General features: G+C 46.4%; 1 protein-coding gene across 1 annotated transcript in view; it reads right to left on the minus strand.

The window, feature by feature from the left end:
- The window catches only part of PLEKHA7 (pleckstrin homology domain containing A7), a 163,538-nt gene extending 142,109 nt beyond the window's left edge, over nt 1-21,429 (minus strand). The window contains exons 1-3 of the mRNA XM_056851148.1: nt 21,333-21,429; nt 21,091-21,167; nt 20,548-20,605 (exon numbers count right to left, since the gene is read on the minus strand). Coding sequence (XP_056707126.1) covers nt 20,548-20,605; nt 21,091-21,167; nt 21,333-21,421 — 224 coding nt within the window. The 5' untranslated portion in view covers nt 21,422-21,429. The remainder of the gene's footprint in view (nt 1-20,547; nt 20,606-21,090; nt 21,168-21,332) is intronic.
- Between the last annotated feature and the right edge of the window lie 525 nt (nt 21,430-21,954).

Raw genomic sequence — 21,954 nt, forward strand, 5'->3', positions numbered from 1 at the left:
TCCTTGATAGAAACAAGTTTGGATGGAATTGCACTATTTAGTGCTTTAAACTATAATCCATCGCGAACTGTAAAGCAATACTGATTTAAAATGTTCCAAAACACTTACTAGAAAATATTTCCTAATAATGTAGAAAATTTCACCAACATTTGTTAAAAGCTGCATTTTAAATACAATGTTATCCTAATCGTATGCCTAATTTTCTTTGAAAACTTCTTTATTATTGTTTTCACATTTTCAAAAAATCATTAAAATAGATTTTAAGGAAACGAATAAGCTACAGAGCTGTCTGAAGAGTAAACCGTAAATCATGAAAACGGGTTGATCCTGGCACATAAAGGCGCTGTTGACAGACAACAGGGCAACACAGTAAAAACAGAAGCTTTCGTCTTCAGTAACAGAATCATACCCATTCTGACATACAACATTATGAAAAATGGAGCATTGTTTACTCACAGTGAATGCTCCTTCTCTCCTGAGGCGAAGGCGTCTTGATTTGCGGGTTATTTCCTTCCATCATCCGGGTAGGCAGGACTAAGATCTTTGACTTCCTGTCTTCCCTTGGCAGGAAATAGCCTGCAAACTCTCAGTTCAAACTTGCAAAGCTACTAAGAACAGGAATGAAGCTCCTTTGACAATTAACATGTATAAAACTCACATTACAACTTCAACAAAGATAAATCCGTAACAGAACTAACGGAAATTCAAGCCTGATTAACGAATTAAACTGTGCCAGGTGGGCAAGACACCTTTGCCTCAGGAGAGAAGGAGCATTCACGGTGAGTAAACAATGCTCCATTCTCCTACTGAGGCTTCGGCGTCTTGATTTGCGGGACCTCCAAGAGCTCCCAAGTGGGTGGGAAGTGCACCCTATTCTACCACGTGCTGCAGAACCCTGCGACCAAAAGCCGCCTGAGCTGATGACCAGGTATTCACCTTGTAATGTTTGATAAAGGTAGAAACTGAAGCCCAGGTTGCGGCTCTGCAAATTTCTTCTACAGGCGCTTGACGGTCAAATGCCGCCGAGGTGGCTGCACTGCGTAGGGAGTGAGCTGTGATACCCTCTGGAACTGGGACACCCGTGGACTTATAGGCCTGAATAATGCACATTTTGACGGAACGGCTGATAGCTGCCGTCGACATCCTCATGCCCTTCCTGGGGTTGCTAATTCCTATGAACATATAGTCTGAGAGACGAATGCCAGAAGTTCTATCTATAAAAATAGGTAGAGCCCTACGGACGTCCAGTGTATGCCATGCTCGTTCTTTGGAGTTCTTTGAAGGCCCTGGGCAAAAGGAAGGTAAGTTCATTTCTTGTGCCCTGTGAAAGGGAGAATTTACCTTAGGGGAGAAGGTAGGATCTGGTATCAGAACTACCTTGTCCCTATGGAAAGTACAGAGACCTTTTCGAATGGACAGGGCTCTGAGTTCCGATACCCGTCTAGCGGACGTAATTGCCACCAAAAATAGAACCTTCATGCGAAGGTATTTCAGGTGCACCGTGCGAAGCGGCTCGAAAGGGGCCTTTGTGAGGGCGTTGAGCACTAAATTAAGGCTCCACGATGGGAATCTATGTGAGACTGGTGGCTGTGTTTGACTGACCCCTTTGAGGAAGGCGAGTATGTGCTGATGCCTGGCAGTGGGAACCCCATCCAACTCTGGAATAACGGTGGCCAGAGCTACTATGTCTCCTCAAGGTGGAAGCGGAAAGCTTGAGATCCCGACCTTCCTGCAGGAATTGAAGGATCTCCTGAGTGCCTGGATGTAGGGGATCCACTTTCTTACATTTCGCCCAACGGACGAAGGCTTTCCACGAGGTATTATATATACGCCTCGTAGAGGGTTTGTGAGCCTCTAATACGGTATCTATCACCTCTTTGGAATATCCTCTATTTAGTAAGGTTCCCCTTTCAATCGCCACGCGGTCAAGGAGAACCACTGAGGATCTAAATGCACCAGTGGACCCTGACATAAGGTTCCCCAATGTGTCGGAATTGGCCACAGGTCCCGAGTCGACATTTGGCGCAGCGTGGCAAACCAGGGTCGACGAGGCCAGAATGGTGCTATTAGAATAACCTTGGCTTGTTCCTGCCTGATCTTCCTCAAGACCTTGGGTAGAATGGGCAGGGGAGGAAATGCATAAAGCAGTCCTCGAGGCCAAGGACTTAACAAGGCGTCTATGCCCTCCGCTTCTGGATGGTAATATCGGGAGAAAAACCTGTTTACTTTGCAGTTTTCTGCGGTGGTGGACAAGTCTACCAAGGGCATTCCGAAGGTGGTTGTAACCTGCGAGAAGGCCGCATGGTCCAAGGACCATTCTCCTTCGTCCGCAAACTGTCTGCTTAGGTTGTCTGCCAGTATATTTAGGGTTCCCTTGATGTGCTCGGCTCGAATAGATTGAAGATTGGTTTGTGCCCACGTAAAAATCTGCACTGCCTCCCGATGAAGAGATGAAGACAGGGACCCCCCTGTTTGTTCAGGTAGGCCTTTGTTGCAATATTGTCTGTTCTTACTAATACATCCAGCCCTCTGAGAAGAGGGGCAAAGGCAGTGAGAGCTAACCTTACAGCCCTCAGTTCCAAAAGGTTGATGTGCAAGGAAGTCTCTTCCCTGGTCCACTTGCCCTGGATAGTGTGAGACAACAGAGTGGCACCCCACCCCTGAAGACTGGCGTCCGTGATCACCTGAGTGGGCTCCTCGTGTATGTAAGGAGTGTGCCTGCTCAGGTTCCTTTGATCTGACCACCAGCGAAGGCTTCTCCGAGTTTCCACAGGCAGAGAGATTGTTCTGTCTCTTTTCTTGGCGATGTCCCTTTGAAAGGGGCGAATCTGCCACTGCAAGGCCCTGGAATGGAAGCGTGCCCAAGGGATGGTCCCTATCCCTGAAATCATCAGACCAAGAAGATGTGCTAGGAACATGAGTTTGGTCCTCTTGGACTTGGAGGCGGAAGAAGCCGCATTTTTTAATTTTTGAATGCGTTCCTTGGACAGTGAGATAGCGTTCTGGACTGAGTCTATGTGCACACCCAAACGGGTCATTGACTGCGATGGGGACAGAGAACTCTTGGAAAAATTTACAAGAAAACAGTGTTCCTGAAGTACTTGGATTACTCTGGCTGTGTGCTTCCTGGACTGAACTTCTGACCGTGCACAGATCAGGATGTTGTCCAGGTAAGGGTGGACCTGGATGCCTTCCTGTCTGAGCATGGCGATGAGGGTTATTAGGATTTTGGAAAAAACCCTCGGGGCGGGACCCAATCCAAAGGGAAGGGCTCTGAACTGGAAATGGGCCTGTCTGAAGGTGAATCGCAGGAAGCGTCTGTGAGAACTGTGTATGGGCACATGTAAGTAGGCCTCTGTCAGGTCCACCGCCGTCATAAAGGTGCCTGGGAGTAGCGAATCCACAATTGATTTCACTGTTTCCATGCGAAAATGTTTCCGAGCCATCCGTCTGTTTAGATATTTTAAATCCAGGATGGCTCTCCAGTCTCCATTCTTTTTGGGGACTGTGAAGAATATGGAATAAATTCCCAGGCCCCTCTCGAGAGCGGGGACCTGCTCTATAGCCTGAATGGCTAACAGGTGTTGTATGGCTCTTACAGTTCTGTTGAGCTTCTCTATCTTGATGGGGACTAGAGATCATAGGAATTGATCCTTCGGGAAGGTGGTGAATTCTAGCATGTAGCCCTTGTTGATGACTTGGGATACCCAACGGTCCGTCTCTGAGGCAGCCCACCTGGAACTGAAAAACAGAAGCCTTCCCCCCACCGGAATTTGATCGTAGTCACTGGGGGCTAGGTTTTGTGAACTTGTCCCCTCTCTCCGAACGAGATTGCTGACCTTGCGGTCTGGAAAACTTTCCTCCCCTTCAAAAGGGTCGGGAAGAGTTCCAGGAACCTCTCTTAAAATCTGATCTAATTTTGCTTTGGGATCTAAAGGAACGAAAGGACTGATAGGGAGCCCCCTTCGATTCCTTCTTAAACTGTTTCAGTAGAACGTGCTTCTTGTCCTTTGTTTCCACTAAAATCTTATCTAACTTGTCTCCGAACAGCCTGCCCTCCTGAATAGGATACGCCATCAAATTTGTTTTAGTCTGGAAATCCGCAGGCCAAGCTCTAAGCCACAGGGCCCGAAGCACTGAAGTCACAGAAGCCATGGATCGGGCTGTAAACGTCATGGTGTCCAGTGATGCATCATCCATCATAGTTATAGCTGTCTGGACACACTCTAGACCTCCCACAATTCTTTGTTGCTCAGGGGGCACTAGTTGAATTAGTTTCTTTACCCACAGAAAAGATGCCCTTGAAAATATTGAGGTTGTGGCGCTGGCCTGAATAGCCAGGGCCGCATTTTCGTGTGCTTTTCTGGTAAGGCCTTCAGCCTTCCTATCTAATTGATCTCTGAGAGATCCCAGACCGTCCTCGGGTACAAGTCCCGGGGCTTGTAAATCGACCACAGGTGCATCCACTACCTTTAGAAGGTTCATTGCATGTGGGGCGAGAGTGTAAAACTTCTTGATAGAAGGTGGAGTCTGCCTATTGGAGGCTGGGTTGCTCCACTCCTCCTGAACGGCTCTAAGAAAAAACTCTGGGAAAGGGACCAAATTGTGTCGTGTTTTCTTGCGTGGGAAGCACTCCGCAACTCCCTGTTTTAGAGGCTTGGTAACCTCTGACTCAAACAAGTCTTCATTGAGATCCAGAGCCAAAATGGCCTTAGCCAAAAGGGATTGATAATCCTCTCTCTTAAACAGTTGGACCTGAGGCTCTTCGCCTAGTATCTCCTCCTCTTCGGAATCGAATTCGCCCTCTTCCTTTTCATCCTCGGAGTCAAAGGAAGAGGCTTGAGAATTGGAGTCAGGGTTTTGTTCCTGATCCACACATTGGGTTTTCAATGCCGCTTTTGTGGGCCATTGGGAACTGGTCGAAAGACCCTCATTAAGGAGCGCAACCCCCCTCCCTGTGTAGGTTGGGATCTACTAGAGGAGGTGGGTGACTGACCCACTCCCTGCCTGGCAAGAGATTGAGATCGCATTTGGTGGGCATGAAAAGCCTGCCATTGTCTCTGTAGGGCTACATTAATTAATTCATCAGCCTCATCTCTAGATAGCATTCGACTGCTAGAAGGAGGTAGAAAGGGACCTCCCGTTTGCGCCGCTTGGAAACCTGGCTCCAAAAAGGAGGAGGGGAATTGGGCAGTCATTGAGGGAACGTTGTTAAAATGGCCGCCCGCTGGGAAGGAGGGAAAAACCCGCCCGCCGCAGTGGTAAAATGGCCGCCCACAGAGGGAAGGACGTTACCTGCTCCCGAAATGACGGACAGGCCGGTCGTCGATGATGCCGCCATGGAGGCGGAGCTCTCTGCGATGTCCGGTGACTCGGAGAAGGCGGGGGTTCTGTTCCCGGCTCTTGGAGTCGCGGCGAATCTATGGCCTTTTAATCCCCTGAAGGGTCGGCGCGGCTTTTTTGACCACTCCGGTCCTCCGCGCCTTTTTCCCCTTCGGAGCGTCTGCTGCGGTTTGAACGGAGCTTTCCTGCTCCGTGTTCCCTAAAGCACCGCAATTGCAGGCATTGGGAGAATTGGGCTCTTTCGGAACAGACTGAACCAACCCAAATTGGTAGTTGTTGACTGAGAGGAGGTCGTCCTCCCTCTCAACAATGGCGTCCGCCATGTTGATTCTCTGGAGGAATCACTCCGGGGATCAAGGCCCACAAAAAACACCAAACACGCAGGGAAGACACAGACAGATGGGTACTAACCCACTACAGTAAACACAACACCAACTCACTAGACGAAGGAGCTGAACTACAGAAGAAAAATCTACCACTAATCCGAGTAAGCACAGAGCTGCGCTTACGACCTGCTAACCCTTCTGAGGCAGGATGGAACTGAGAGTTTGCAGGCTATTTCCCGCCAAGGGAATACAGGAAGTCAAAGATCTTAGTCCTGCCTACCCGGATGATGGAAGGAAATAACCCGCAAATCAAGACGCCGAAGCCTCAGTAGGAGAACAATAATTCCGATCACAACCGTTAACAAGCCTATTAGTACCACATGCAGCACTGAACAATGTTCATTCTGGCAGGGAATAAGGATTTGGATTTCAGAAGACAGCTGTGCCACACAGCTCAAGCATTATAACACATAAAGGCAGGAACTGGGTAACTTCAAAACAAAACCTTGGGATGATTTGTCATGATCATTCTCTAAATGCAAATAATTTTGGCAACAAATAATATGCTATAATGTGTTTGAGAATACATTATTAATGAGTTTACTGTTTTTCAGTGTCGGTTCAGCTTGATATCCAGATTTGCTGCTAGCCCTATTGTGACTGTATGAGACTGTTGCGGTCCAGACAATACACTCTTGTACATTTCTTTTCTGGCTTGTTTTCATCTTATTTTTGCTTTCTCTCAGATGGTAAAAACTAAGATTTATTTGATAAGGTAGCGTTGGATGCTGCAGTTTGCAGCTTGCTTTCACATACTGGACATATCCACAATTTTGCTTGTGGAAAACTAAGGAATTTATACTTTTAAATTCCATAAACCCGCCAAAGAGACCAGTTGTATATGCTAACTAAGTTAAAAATTATGCAGTTTATGCTGTTCATAAAGCAAAACACGTTTAGGCTTAATATGAAAGAAACCACTGCATATATAACAATGTTTTCCAAAATTTCCATTTTTTTACATGGGTTCAAAATTTCTGGAAATTGTAAATCTCTAAGCATGCCTATTTCACAATCCATGGCATCTCCATTTTAAAAGATCAGATAGTAGATGATGTGAAAGACCTCTACCTGAGACCTTGGTGAACCACCGACCTTGACAGACCAATGATCTAAGTATATAAGCATCCTTCATCGAGAATCACCTTTTGTATTATTTAACTGCCTTGAGAACTGGACCTCCATCTGAAACAGGTAGCCAAAAGTAAAGATGTAAGGGATTGGGAGGGACTAAAAATAAACGGGGAGAAGATTCCCACTCATCCCCATTTCTTTCCTGAGGCCTTTATTTAAAAATTCTAACAGAAAAACTACAAAATCTATGGGAACACTGGGAGGGGGGGGAAACTCCTATGAGATATTTCCTCTTTTAGAATAAGTAAAATACTTCTTAAGGCAAGGTTTTTCCACACTCACTATGTATAGCATGAAAAAGTTTGAGGGTTTCTTCCATTTTTCAAATAAGAATTTTGGGCGAGCACTGGGAAAAAAACTCTTATCCTCTAGAATATTTTCAATATTTTGTTTAAATATAACAATTTTGCCAACAATTAATAAGCTATAGTACGTTGAATCATAATACATTATTAACAAGTTCAGTGTTTCCACAAAGTTAATATCCAAACATGCTAACAGTACTACTTGTGATGATTCCATATGAGTTTCTGTCCAAATAATACTTCCTTTTATTTACTAAATTTTTTGTTTACTGCCTTCAACTTGTTACCTCTCAGATGGCAAAAATTAAAGATACCGTATATACCCGTGTATAAGCCGACCCGCGTATAAGCCGAGGTGCCTAATTTCTCCCCAAAAATGGGGAAAAATTAGTAACCCGCGTATAAGCCGAGGGTCGGCTTATAACCCCTCCCCCCCCCCCGCAGACTTACCTGACAGGGCTCCCGGGAGCAAGGGGCGCGGGCCTGGCGGCGGCGGCACCACACCCAGCAGGGGCCGGGGCAGCCTTCCTGCAGTTGCAGGAGGCCTCCCCAGGCCGCTCTCGGCGGGGAGAAGCGGCGGCGCGGCCAGGCGGGGGCCGGGGCAGCCTTCCTGCAGTTGTAGGAGGCCGCCCCAGGCCACTCCCGGCCCCAGGAAGCGGCAGCGCGGCCGGGCGGGGGCCGGGGCAGCCTTCCTGCAGTTGCAGGAGGCCGCCCCAGGCCGCTCTCGGCGGGGAGAAGCGGCGGCACGGCCGGGCAGGGGCCGGGGCAGCCTCCCTGCAGCCGCAGGAGGCCGCCCCAGGCCACTCCCGGCCCCAGGAAGTGGAGGCGCGGCTGGCCGGGGGCCGGGGCAGCCTTCCTGCAGCCGCAGGAGGCCGCCCCAGGCCGCTCTCGGCGGGGAGAAGCAGCGGCGCGGCCGGGCGGGGGCCAGGGCAGCCTCCCTGCAGTTGCAGGAGGCCGCCCCAGGCCGCTCTCGGCGGGGAGAATCGGCGGCACGGCCGGGCAGGGGCCGGGGCAGCCTCCCTGCAGCTGCAGGAGGCCGCTCCCGGCGGCAGGAAACGAAGCGGGCCCAGCGGCGGCGACGGCGGTAAGTTCCCCCCTCCCTCCTCCCTCTACCGTATTGACCCGCGTATAAGCCGAGGCCGGCTTTTTCAGCCCTTTTTTTGGGCTGAAAAACTCGGCTTATACGCGAGTATATACGGTAGATGTGTTATAGTTTTCTCTAAATAAAAATAAATTAGCAATGTATGTAGTCTGCAGATCAGTTGTAATTTAAGCTCTCCAGCCCCCACCTGGAGATTGGCAACCCTATATCCACCCACCACACATTAGGTATCAAAGCAGTCAGCCATTTCAATTGTTTCAATTAAAGCACTTTATATTAGAAGGTACTAGAAACTAAGGGCCCATTCCTGAGAATTGGGCCCAAAGCCCTTAGTTAGTAGCCCCAGCGTCGGCATGCAGGGCCAGGCGCCGCTCCCCGACTGCCGCTGCTGACCTCTGGCCGCTGGCACAGGCTGAGGCGGCGCTCCAGGAGGCGTTCCCGGGGTGTAACGGTGCCGGCCGTGGGGCCGACATTAGTCGGCCTCCCAAACACTTTCGGCTCGGGAACGCCCCTTTTTATTTTTGCAAAGATACACCAGCTTTAGCTGGCGTATCTCCCATGCAACCCTCATAGGGTTGCATGGGTTTTTGGCGCCGGGCAGAGGTTTCGGCACAGCGCAAGCATTTCTTTCAGGAATGCGCTGTACGTGAATATAGAACTACAGCTGCCTTTAAAAAGATTATTTCTGTAATAACAGGAACTAGGGGACTTTATCTCATTATGATGCCTTATTGTAGATAACAGCAAGCATGCCTGAACAGAACTTCAGAGTTAACTGGAAAAGAGATGCAAGTCCAACTATTTGAGCAAGGATCTGTTTACCGAAATATCTAAGTTCAACTAGCATAAAAGACTATCATTTTAACAGGTGATATATGCCCCAGTAAAAGTGAAGAAAATGACTTTCATTTGTGTTAGGGCTGCAAATCAAGGGCTTGGTTAAAGTTTAAGCTAAAGAATATAATGGTATGTGACCTTCTATTACACACTCAGATAAAGAATGTGATAAATGAACAGTATAGATAGGAGAAGCAGAAAAGGTTTACTGAAGGTGGACATACAGCAGTGATCCTCCTCTGGAGCTGCATATACGCCTTTTTGGGTCCCAAAATGAACCAAGCTGAGGAGAAGCTAGCTGTACAGATTGCTAATAATTTACCCTTGCAGCAGTCATGAAGCTCTCTGCTAGAGCACTGAGTCAAGCTTCTTCTTTTTTTCAACTGAGTGAGTTTTTAAAGTTCTGAATACTCGTCACCTGAAAAACTGGTTATAGGAATAGAAGGAGGAATGAAAATCCACAATGGTGTCAAACCAGGTGTGGATATCAGTACAGAACGAGGCAGGAGAGAAACAGAGCTTATCACAAAGGGGGAAAATTCTTCACCCGCTTCCAGAGAGAGTCCAGTCTTCCCCTTTCAGCAGCTTTTACAGTTCAGTCATTGTTCTCAGAAAGTTTCCCCAGGGAAGCCCTCAGGCAGCACTACAGTTCTGGGCAATTCCGTTTCTTCTTGGCAACACCGTGAATGCTAGCCGGCACCCATAAAAACCATCCCAGTAAAAGTAATCAATACCCCAGCAGAGCCCCACATCCCACTCTCTTCCTATAAATTCTTGTTGAAAGCTTGGAATTTAAAATATTTTTTCCAGTCCTGAATTTAGAACCCCTGAGCAGAGAACACAAAGCATTCAGCAACCGAGTGGACTTTAGCCAGCAAACATAATGGCAGGAATACCTTCTTAATGCTCCTGCCAGCACTCTGATAAGGTGATCACACTTGTTGATACAGACACAGCTTTACGCACAATTGTACCTGCTCTTTCTAATTATATTTTAAAAGCCCCCTTTCCTCTGCACACCCAGTGTACAACAGAACAACAAAACAGTGTAATTCATTTACTATCAACACCAAATACTATAAGCCAAAAGTAAAACTATATCTCCAACAACAAAGAAACCAAACAGGTGGCTTAAAATACAATTCAGTGGCAACCATAGTCAGCAAGTATACAACTTCAGTTCCAAAGGCCCACTAAAAGGATAGTCTTCCATGTTTTCTGAAATCTTGGCCCAAGCGTTCCAAAGGGTGAGTGCCCTCACCCCCCAAAAAACCACTAATCTTACACAGGTAAATGGACCTCCCAAAAGGAAGGTAGCACTAAGAGGAGACTACGGGCAGATCGAATTTGGCAGGTGGGTCTATACAGGGAGAAGAGGTCCTTCAAATATGTGCTCCCTGAGGTTGTTAACAGTTGTGAAATTAAAGCCAGCATCTTGAATTGCGCTTGGAAACAAATATGCAGCAAGTGCAACAGTTGTAAAACTTCAACAGAGCCCCAAATCCATCACTGATTTCATAGTGAAACTTTATCCCGTTGCCACATCTGATCTGAGTACAACAGTAAAACTAATCTGTCTCAAGAGATAGTGATTCCTGGTTTTTGGTTTCCATCATCTCAGAGGAGGTTGTTCCCCAGTTTTTAACATATCTAACAAAAAAAGTATGCAATTGATCACTTTAAGTAGCAAGTGAGTTGCTCCTTGCATATTTTACTTTGTTTACTTATCAGGAAGACTATTAGACACAAATCTTCATAACATGAAGTATAACTGCAAAAACAAATCACACTTTTAAAATCAGGAACTGAACACAGAAGATAACGGATACACATATTTGCTCGCCGTGCTTCCAAACCAAAAGGAAGAGGTCCATCTATTAGAAAAGTGCATATGTTTTATAACATTTTATATTTTATATCTAAGTTGATAGTTTAGATAACACAAACCATATTAACTTTACAGTGAACACAATACCTCTCATGATACTTCAAATCAGCAATAATCATAATTTACCTTTTCTAACACAGAAATTAAGGAGCCCCGTGGCGCAGAGTGGTAAGCTGCAGTATTGCAGTCCAAAGCTTTGCTCACAACCTGAGTTCGATCCCAACGGAAGTTGGTTTCAGGTAGCCGGCTCAAGGTTGACTCAGCCTTCCATCCTTCCGAGGTCGGTCAAATGAGTACCCAGCTTGCTAGGGGTAAAGGGAAGATGACTGGGGAAGGCATTGGCAAACCACCTCGTAAGCAAAGTCTCCCTAGAAAATGTCAGGATGTGACATCACCCCATGGGTCAAGAATGACCCGGTGCTTGCACAGGGGACCTTTACCTTAACACAGAAATTATACCGCGAATCATTAGAAAGGTAATGGCCAAATACACAGAGGGACATCTATGCACAGAAAAAAATTGTATGTATTGATTGCCCCAACTGCATATGTAAAAGATTGTTCCAGAGGGGAAGATGACTCACCCACCAACGTGAAAGGGACAGCTATCGGGAGACATGTGAAGGTGCTGCCCTCAAGGGAGTCCTGGGGTGAGAGGGACCTGTTCCTTCCTCCTTTCCAGCTGTCATCTGTTTGACAAGGGGAAAGGCGAGCTCTACAAACACTACGGGATCAACTTCCCCTAGCAATCCGTGTATCTCCACAGGCAGATCTCCAGACACACTGAGAAATCTGGTTCTAAACTTTAAACATAATTCTATGGTGTAAAAAACATTATACAATCTCAAAAATGACTTCACTGTCACATGAATTTTAACAGCAATATATTAAAGTAAGGAATAGAACAAACTAATCTGACAGAAGTAATTCTATGCAGGCCCCTTGATCAAAGAACAGTTGTCAAGTAATTCAACTCCCAACTGTTTCAATATTCATTGAGAAACTGAAAGGTACATAGCTTAACAGAATGTTTTAAAACAAAAAAATATGAAAAGTATCAAGTAGCGCTTATATTTGTAGAAAATATAAGTAGTTACTACCATAATTCAGGAGCCTTCTTTTGTTGTTGTTGTTGTTGTTAAGACTGTGTTGTTAAAAACAAAGTAACTGCAGTTGCTTTCTCCCTGTATATCCCACTTGGCTCGTTACATAATGTAATTTAACCAACTCTGTTTAGATAACTGGTGTTAATAATTTATTCCATGCCTACCAACAAATAATGTATAGGGCCCGTTACCAGGGTAAAAACAGGGATGAACACAGAGACAAAAGTCTCAGAATAACCAAAAAAAATACTATTCAACGTAAGAGCAAGACAGAACAAAGTGGACCCAGAGAATCTAACAGTACACTGAACAAAAAGCACTACCATAATCTAAAGAAATAATATCCAGCAGCAGTTTCAATGGATTCAGAGCCAAATGAGTGAGAACCAAGCTTACAGTGGTAATAGTCCCCTCCCTTATGCGAAACACATAAGATTACTTATTTGTCTGAAGCAGATACTACCAGTTTTGCAATGCACACTGGCAGAGCCACATGTAAATGACAGATTCTGCTCACAGTTGATGGATCTTACCACTTAAAAGAATTGGACAGCCTCAGTGTGCTGCAGGGGGGGACGCTACCTGAATGTGTGTGCGTATTTAGATATTAACATGTGTGTGTACTAGGTTGTAAACAGCATGGGATTAGCTAGTCATTTTGGGGTCAGGAATTTTTTGGGACTGCCTCCAACTGGCCATGAAAAAGTCCTTTCCCAAGGTCAGAAAGGGCTGCTGTGGGGAGGAGTATGTAAAAACATCCATGCTTCTTTCATCACCAGATTGCTGGATCCAAACTATTTACTGTGATCCATAGTACAGGGAGTTCATGTTACCATATCATGGTATGGAATACTTCTGCACCATGTAAGCCCTGATTTTGGGATATGGGAGGATTGTTAGACTGCTCTCATTCTTGTGTTTTCATACTGAAACCTAAATGAAAAAAACAGAAAGGCCACCACAAACCCATGCTCTAAAGAAACCTTCAAGAGCACAATCTCCTTACATTTGAAATTTGGATTCTAATAATTTAACAAACCATTTTGCAACGTTATTTACATATCCAATGCTCTGGACATGGCATAGAGGTTTGATGAAAAGGACAAGAATACTGCATTCCCAACACTACATTCCTTTGGCCTTTTCCTGAATCTTAAGCACAAAGTTTTTTGAAACAAAATATAATCATTAGTTGCCTTGACACAAATGTCATGGCTTTCTTGTGGTGTGTTGGTACAAATCATAGTAACAAACATTTCTTGCAATGCTGTTGTAAAGGTTCAAAAACATTTCTTTCTATACTGAAGGAGTGATGATCTTCACACTAGTTGCTATGGCCAGAAGAACATGGAACTTCTGAGTTACACGTAAGTATATGTGTGGAGAGTACCACATCTGTTTGGGCCCTAAGAGGCAAAACCTAGAGAAGATTGTCTTCATGACCAGAACTGCACTATGAAGCATGTAAATGGATTTTTATAAGATGTAATGGAAAAACATGAACACAATGCTTAACAAAAGGCATCTGAGATCTTCGGCTGTACATGATAGAGGCAAGTGCAGCAAATGACTCAATGATGCTCAATTAGTCTTTCCAAAACAGCAACAGAAGACCTTTAATAAAGTCACATCCTAGCGAGTGCAGCACCTGAGACAAGTAAACACAGTTGGTAGGCACCATTTATGTCACAAATTCAAAATCTATGTATGAATATATAAAATTATGAACTGATATTAATCATGACAGCCAAGTTAACGGCACTTACACACACACACACACAATACCTGAACAAGTGACCAAGAGATTATTGCTAGACATACATTATCTAAAGAATACAACACTGACAACTCTACCTTCACTAGACAAACAAATGTAGTTTTTATAAACACTGATGACAGATTTCTCATGCATCTGTGGACAGCTCCCAGTTATTTTTCCTCTTTATGGATAGCAAGCATGAAAAATTAACAGGTTTTGTGTAAAATATTTGAAGCAGCTTATGAATCTTGGCTGAGGGGGAGAAACTCTACATTTATGAGGTTTTAATTTAACCCTTAAAGCATAAGCCATTGTTATTTGAAATGGAGTCTTATTAAAAGTAATTTACTAAGATGTACATTCTAATTTTACTAAGATGTACATTCTAAATCAAGGCCATTCTGCTAATAGGTGAAGACCTAAAACTGAGTCATACACCAACCTAAGGTGGGTTGCAGCATCACCACTGTTTTTTAACAGAAGAAAGGTAGTGACCAGTTGTAAAGGGACTGAAGATCTGAATGAAGTTAATTATTATTAATTCAATTTCTACCCCACCTTTACCTTCAGAAGTTCTAAATGAAAGAATTTCAATAAGAACAGCTTTTCTATCTTCACACAGCAAACTGCATTTAACAAATTCCCCCTGCTGTATAACTATTAAAAGTACAGGAACCATCTCCTCACTCGTATTAGATTGCCCTAGAGAAAAGAGCAGGAAGATTGACAGGCATGGTAGAAAAACACAAACGAGTTCCCATGTTGTAGAGTGTAGTTAGTTAATATTGGATCTAAAAAGTTTGAAAACTACCATTCTAACAGACACAGCACATTTTGAAACACTGAAAATCATGCTTAAGGTAAAGGTCCCCTGTGCAAGCACCGGGTCATTCCTGACCCCTGAGGTGACATCACATCCTGACGTTTCCAAGGCAGACTTCGTTTGCGGGGTGGTTTGCCAGTGCCTTCCCCAGTCATCTTCCCTTTACCCCCAGCAAGCTGGGTGCTCATTTCACCGACCTCGGAAGGATGGAAGGCTGAGTCAACCTTGAGCAGGCTACCTGAAACCGACTTCCGTCGGGATCGAACTCAGGTCGTGAGCAGAACTTTTGACTGCAGTACCGCAGCTTAACACTCTGTGCCACGGGGCTCCTACAAAACATGCTTACTTAACCTAAATCTATAGCACCAGGACTGAAGTTAACTGCTCAGTGTATTATTGTCCTCACCCAGCCAGTTTTTGACATTATTTTATTTTGGTTGATTTAAGAAATCATATTTTTCTGCATATCTGAGTAGGCAGCCAGGTTTTGTGGTTTAATCATCTAGACAGGCTCTAGCCAGTATAGGTTTAGATAATGATTTCAATGCAAAAGGGGTTTGAGAACATTACAACCGTGTATTTGCACAGAATGGGCAATCTATGCTCTAAGGAACTTTCGAAAGACACCCTTTTATATTTGAATTAGTATGCAAGGTATTCAAAACTCGCACTAACTACCAAGGTCAACCATCATTACACAATTATGAAATTAAGTTTCGACATAGTGTCATGCAAAATAATCTACCAGATCATGAGACACCGATCACTTAATCTGAAGCTTGAGATCATAAGGTTGGCTTCCAACTTTCACCAGAGTAGACTGAAACCCTTTTAATATTCCCTTGTAGAACCACACATTCATGCCTTCGTATTATCAAGACTTTTTAAACTTGGTCATTGAGGGCAAGAGATGTACTACAATAGAAGGTAAAAGCAGGAGACAGGTTACTGTTCTTTCAACAGGGTGAACTATCAAGTGTTTTACCTATACTGAAGAAACCGTTCTACCCTTTGGGGTGGAGCAAGTTCCTACATTGCATATTCTCCTGACATACCAAAGAGAATCTTCATTATGAGCTTTATAATTTTACTGGATAACCTCTTACAGCGCATTCCTGAAAGGAATGCCCGTGCCGGGAATTGGAGGCAAATTAGTGCCGTTGCCTCCTAAAGAGGAGTTTACATGTATCACAACGTGCTGATAATTTGAGTGGCTCTCAAAACTTAAGTAATGCAGGGACTGCCACTTCAACTGAACTTTTGCAGTTTGCTAAGCCCTCCCCCTCCTCCCTCACTGGCATACACCATAGCCTACACAGTCCCCTTTCAAGGTGCACAGCCAGCTACACATGCCCCATGGACAGCTCTGACCTGAGTTATAATCAATCTCACCCCTTGATTGGAAGCGACTTCGCAGCAGAGACAGAAAGAAACTTCCCCAATGGTTCATAACAGACTCGGGGGGGGGACGACTTTCAGAGCCACTCAAAGAAAAACACCAGCATCACACCACCTGGGGGTGGCAGCCCCATGCCTGTATTCACCTGCTCCAGAGGGGTAGGGAACAGACTCACCCAGGCACTGCTGAGTCAGGCAACCCAATCAGGGGCTGCGGAGAAAGGAACAAGAGTGAGGCCATGCCAGGTGCATGCCTCAGAAGGCAGGCAGGGCTCAGGCAGCAGAGGAGACCAGTAGCACCTTGGTCCTCCAGGGCTTGTACAGGAGGGCAGAGCAGCCTCTTAAAACCTTAGGGGAGGGTACTTCAGCAGTTGGGAGGGCCCAGCCATGGAGAGCATTGGCCCAGATTCTCTTCACTCACTGTGGGCCTGCCTCTGAATAAAGGGCATTGGGGGAGTCCAGGGTCACCACCAGACAATCCTTTATTAGACTGGCCCAGAGAGATATGAGAAGAGGGCCAGGCCATGCCTTCACAGCCAAAAGACTGGCACAAGGCCAGAGAGAGGGCTCAGGGTACAGCAGAATTCCCCCCTCCTCTTCCTAAACTGAGGCCCAACCCTCAGGCTAGCTGAAGGACGGACACTGGAGGCTCACATGCCCTGGATGAGGCACAGCATGTCTCATCCAAAATCTGAACTTCAGGTATGCAATTGAAACGCAGCATTGAGAGCCAGCATGGTGTAGTGCTTAAGAGTGGTGGTTAGAGTGGTGAACTCTAATCTGGAGAACCGGGTTTGATTCCCCCCTCCTCCACATGAGTGGCGGACGCTAATCTAGTGAACCGGGTTGGTTTCCCCACTCCTACACATGAAGCCAGCTGGGTGACCTTGGGCTAGTCACAGCTCTCTCAGAGCTCTCTCAGCCCCACCTACCTCACAGGGTGTCTATTGTGGGAAGGGGAAGGGAAGGTGATTGTAAGCCGGTTTGAATCTTCCTTAAGTGGTAGAGAAAGTCGGCATATAAAAATCAACTCTTCTTCTTCATTACTTTCCATCTTTATGCATTGCATTTCTTACTGAAATGTGAGCAAAGCATAAATGATGGTCTACATTTTACAGCATGTGATATACAAAGCTGTTTTCCAAGATGATTGCCATTTTACACTCCATGGATTGAACGTCTAGATATTCATTCAGCATACTTTTTTCATTGACACATACCTTGTTGCTACCAGCCTCCTCTGCCCTCCCAATATATCTGTCTATAATAATTTTTGAAAAACAGCTGCCATTTTCTGACAGGGCAGGCTACCGTATATACCCATGTATAAGCCGACCCGCGTATAAGCCGAGGTGCCTAATTTCTCCCCAAAAATGGGGGAAAATTAGGCACCCGCGTATAAGCCGAGGGTCGGCTTATAACCCCTCCCCCCCCCCCGCAGGCTTACCTGACAGGGCTCTCCAGCGGCGAGGGTCCGGCGGCGGCGCAGCCCGGGGGGCCTGGGCAGCCTTCCTGCGGCTGCAGGAGGCTGCCCCAGGCCGCTCCCGGCGGGAGGAAGCGGCGGCGAGGCCCAGGGGGACCCGGAGCAGCCTTCCTGCGGCTGCAGGAGGCTGCCCAAGGCCCCTCCCGCCCAGGAAAAATGGCGGGGGGGGGCGGGAAGGGCCGGGGCAGCCGTCCTGCGGCTGCAAGAGGCTGCCCAAAGCCCCTCCCGCCCGGGAAAAATGGCGGGGGGGGGCGGGAAGGGCCGGGGCAGCCATCCTGCGGCTGCAGGAGGCTGCCCAAGGCCCCTCCCACCCGGGAAAAATGGCGGCGGGGGCCGGGGCAGCCATCCTGCGGCTGCAGGAGGCTGCCCCAGGCCGCTTCCAGCGGCAGGAAGCGGCACGGGCCCGGCGGCGGTAAGTTTCCCCCCTCCCTCCTCCCTCCCTCCCCCCATATTGACCCGCATATAAGCCGAGGCCGGCTTTTTCAGCCCATTTTTGGGGCTGAAAAACTCGGCTTATACGCGAGTATATACGGTAGTTATGGAATGTAAAATTAGGGGACCAAGATTTTTAATTCAACAAATATTTTAATTGGGAAACACCAGCTTGCCTCTAATTTCCCAAAAATGCCTTCATTAAGTTTTTTACAGCCCAATTCTGTGCAGTTACTCCAGATTGATCCCGCTGAAATTGAGAACACAGCATTTGTTCAACATGTGGACAATAAATAGCCATTCGTTGCACAAAACATAAAGTCAGCTTGTATAAAACGATAATGAAAATTTCTGCAAAATTTATGCTTTCATGTATAATACCACAGGTCCTGCCTTTGTCCTGCCTGCAAATCAAAGCTAATTAATAATGGCAATGAACTCCAGATATCCTGTAGGATGACACGTGTAAGTATGCAAATAATATCTCTTGAACAGAATATTTCCCTTTACCATGCATATGTATTATAAATACTGAGACAAGTATGTATGGATAGCACAAAGCCAAAAAGCCAACTTTCACAAGCCTTCCACGTACCAATCCCATTCTACCACTATATTCCACTTACGACTTCATCGTACAAAACAATTTCCATCGTTTAGGGCACCAACTGATCTAGATTATGTTCTTTGCAGTCCATCGAAATATGATCATTTTGTTAAAGTAATGCTGCACACTGAACAGGTACAAGAAACAATTGTAATTCTGCACCACGTACACCTTCCAAAGTAAATGCAGTTTTCTTATGGTGACATTCCAAACATACAAGCACAAGGACTCATCCAAAAAAAGTGTTTGCTTCCAGTAATGTTACTCTCACAACTTTGCTAGCATTATTACTACTTAAAAATGTGTTTCCTCCTTCTAAAGGTAAAGGTAAGCACCGGGTCATTATTGACCCCATGGGGTGATGTCACATCCCAACATTTACTAGGCAGACTTCGTTTACGGGGTGGTTTGCCATTGCCTTCCCCAGTCGTCTACACTTTACTCCCAGTAAGCTGGGTACTCATTTTACCGACCTCGGAGGGATGGAAGGCTGAGTCAACCTTGAGCCGACTACCTGAAACCGAATTCTATTGGGATCAAACTCAAGTCGTGAGCAGAGCTCAGACTGCAGTATTGCAGTTTAACACTCTGTGCCACAAAGCTCCTTCTACTGCTAGGGAAAAAAACAAGGCAAATGAAACATTTCAGCTACAGCGGAACAAATAGACTTATAACTAAAAGAATTCTAATGACCTAATCCTGTATAACGACATAACAATATTTATTTATTTAAATCCTGCATGCCCATCTCTCAGCCAAAGGATTTATCATGACACTATTGGGGAAATGGGATAATCAAAAGAGATGTATAAGAAACATTAGGTCCATAAAATGTTGCCTCACAATAAGATATTTGGCTTTTTTCAATGGAAAAGCTACAAAGCTCAAGATATATTTTGTGTTGTTCTTGTTCTTCTCTATATACTCATATATACTCAAGTCCCCCCAATACCTTGGACTGTTACTCTACCACCATTTTCTGCAATGTTATTTATATCTTCAGCATGTTATCAACAGTTTGTCATTATGTGCTTCAACAGATTTGTGACTATTTCATTTTCCGTACACACCCGGTTGCAGAAAGAAGTGACAATCTTTCACACTGGATGCCTACCTTATTACCACCTTGCTGCTACCATTCAGTTCAGCAGGCAACAGGTTCCAGCCAGTGTGCTAGTAAGGCATTCAGCCAAGTCTGGCTGACACACTCATTCAACCCGCTCACTACAGTACGAGTCCCAGAAGAAATATAAACACCCGCAGAGGTGAAACCTGTTCTTATGCCAGAGAACAGAATTGCCCAAAAGAATAACAACAAAAGCTCTTTCACTTGTTGCCATTGTTATAAAATAGCCAGAATTCACCCTCTTAAGCATATAACGAGAGCAATAGTTCCTTAAATTTGAATACACATGACTGAACAAGGTGATGCTAAATTCGCTTATAAAAGGGGGGAAATCTCTTTTTTAAAATTTACTGCAAGAAAATAAGAGACAGCTAAGATTATTCGTGAGGCCGCTCCATCCGAAGTTTGGATACACATGATTGACAAGGTGATGCTAAATTCGCTTATAAAAGGGGGAGGAATCTCTTTTTTAAAATTTACTGCAAGAAAATAAGATGTAGCAAAGATTATTCGTGCTCCCCCCCCCCCAATCCGAAGTTTGGATACACATGACTGATGCTAAATTTGCTTATAAAAGGGGGGGGAAATCTCTCTCTTTTTAATGAACTGCAAGAAAATAAGAGGTAGCAAAGATTATCCCGTGCCCTCTCCCCCAATCCGAAGTTTGGATACACATGACTGATGCTAAATTTGCTTATTAAAGGGGGGGGGGAATCTCTCTCTTTTTAATGTACTGCAAGAAAATAAGAGACAGCAAAGATTATCCGTGCCACACACACCCCCATCCTTAGCGCCCCATGAGTAGGAAAAATACTCACTCAATGAAGTAACTGGCTCCCTCTTCTGAAAATCCCTCCTCCCAGCCACGGGGAAGATCTAGAGAGAGTGGAAAGAGAGGGAGGGAAGAGGGAAAGAAAGTGGCAAAGAGAGGAAAAAGGAGGAGGGGAAGTGAGATCTTTGCGCCCTGGAGGTCCGCGAGCGTCCATCCCAAGCCACACAAAGGTCGTGCAGCCTCTCCCCCCAAGAGAGAGAGAGAGAGGCAAAACAACATGGAAGGTTTTGCCTTGGATTTGGCACTCTCTAGATGCACATTTCCCCCATCTGAATTCTCAAAACTCTGCACGGCGGCTTATTGTTGAGTTTTGAGAATATGGATGGGGGGGGGGGAAGCGCATCTAAAGAGCGGCAAATCCAAGGCAAAACCTTCCGTGAATAAATGGCCCGAGAGCAGGGGGAGAGAGAAACGCGCGGGGGAAACAGAGGGGGGGTCTTCAATCTCTCCCCACCCACCACCCCCAAAAAGCGCACGCACGGGGGCGCGCGCGGGAGGACAGGGGCGGGGGGGCGGCGGCGGCACCCACCTGAGCGGATCATGTGGCCGGAGTTGACGGGCTCCCCGGTGCGAGGATGCAGCCAAGTCGTGGAGCGGCTCAGGTCGCTAAGGGGAGGGGGGGAGGGAGAGAGAGCGGCAAACACGCACCTGTTAGTGGCGCCTGTGGAAAGGGGGGGGGAGAGGAGAAAGAGTGGGAAGAAAGGGGGGAGGGGACTGAACCGCGCTCCCCACCCACACCCACCCCCCGCACCCTCAGTTTTCCCGCCTTACTCGATGAAGAAGACCCGGCCGTCCCCGCAGACGCCGTAGGACCAGTGCTCAGGTAGAGCGTCCCGCCCCACCGCCTCGGCCGCCGCCATGTTCGCCGCGCTCGGAGCCTGCGGAGGGGGGTGCGTGTGTGTGAGGGATCGGGGAGGGCAGGCGAGGCGAAGGCGGGCGGGCGGGCGGCCCAGTGGCCCGGCTCGACTCAGCAGCGCCACCGGGCAGGGACCGGCCTGAGGCGCCGACGGGAGAGCGCAGACGCCTCCCGCCCGCTCCTTCTGTGGGGGAAGAAAGGGGGGGTGAGAGAAAAAACGCCTTTCTGCGACCCCCCCATAAGAAAATAAAAACACCACACGAGCAGACTCGACACGCGCCCTTTTAAAAAATAATAATAATAATAACGACTTCCGAATTATGCGACGCGGAAAGTTTTTTCGTACTAGTTCCGAAACACCCCCCCTGGGTTTCATCGACGGAGCGCTCCAGGCAACAGGTTTGGACTCTTCCTACCCCCCCCCCAAAAAAAACGTTATTCAGAACTCAAATACTAGTCCGATTCAGTTGGAGGGGTTTTGTAACGGTTCAGAGGTTCTCACCCTTCTTAACCACCAGGACCCTAAAATCATAGAAA

Source organism: Euleptes europaea, chromosome 6 (assembly GCF_029931775.1).
Source record: "Euleptes europaea isolate rEulEur1 chromosome 6, rEulEur1.hap1, whole genome shotgun sequence".
Lineage (NCBI taxonomy): Eukaryota > Metazoa > Chordata > Lepidosauria > Squamata > Sphaerodactylidae > Euleptes > Euleptes europaea.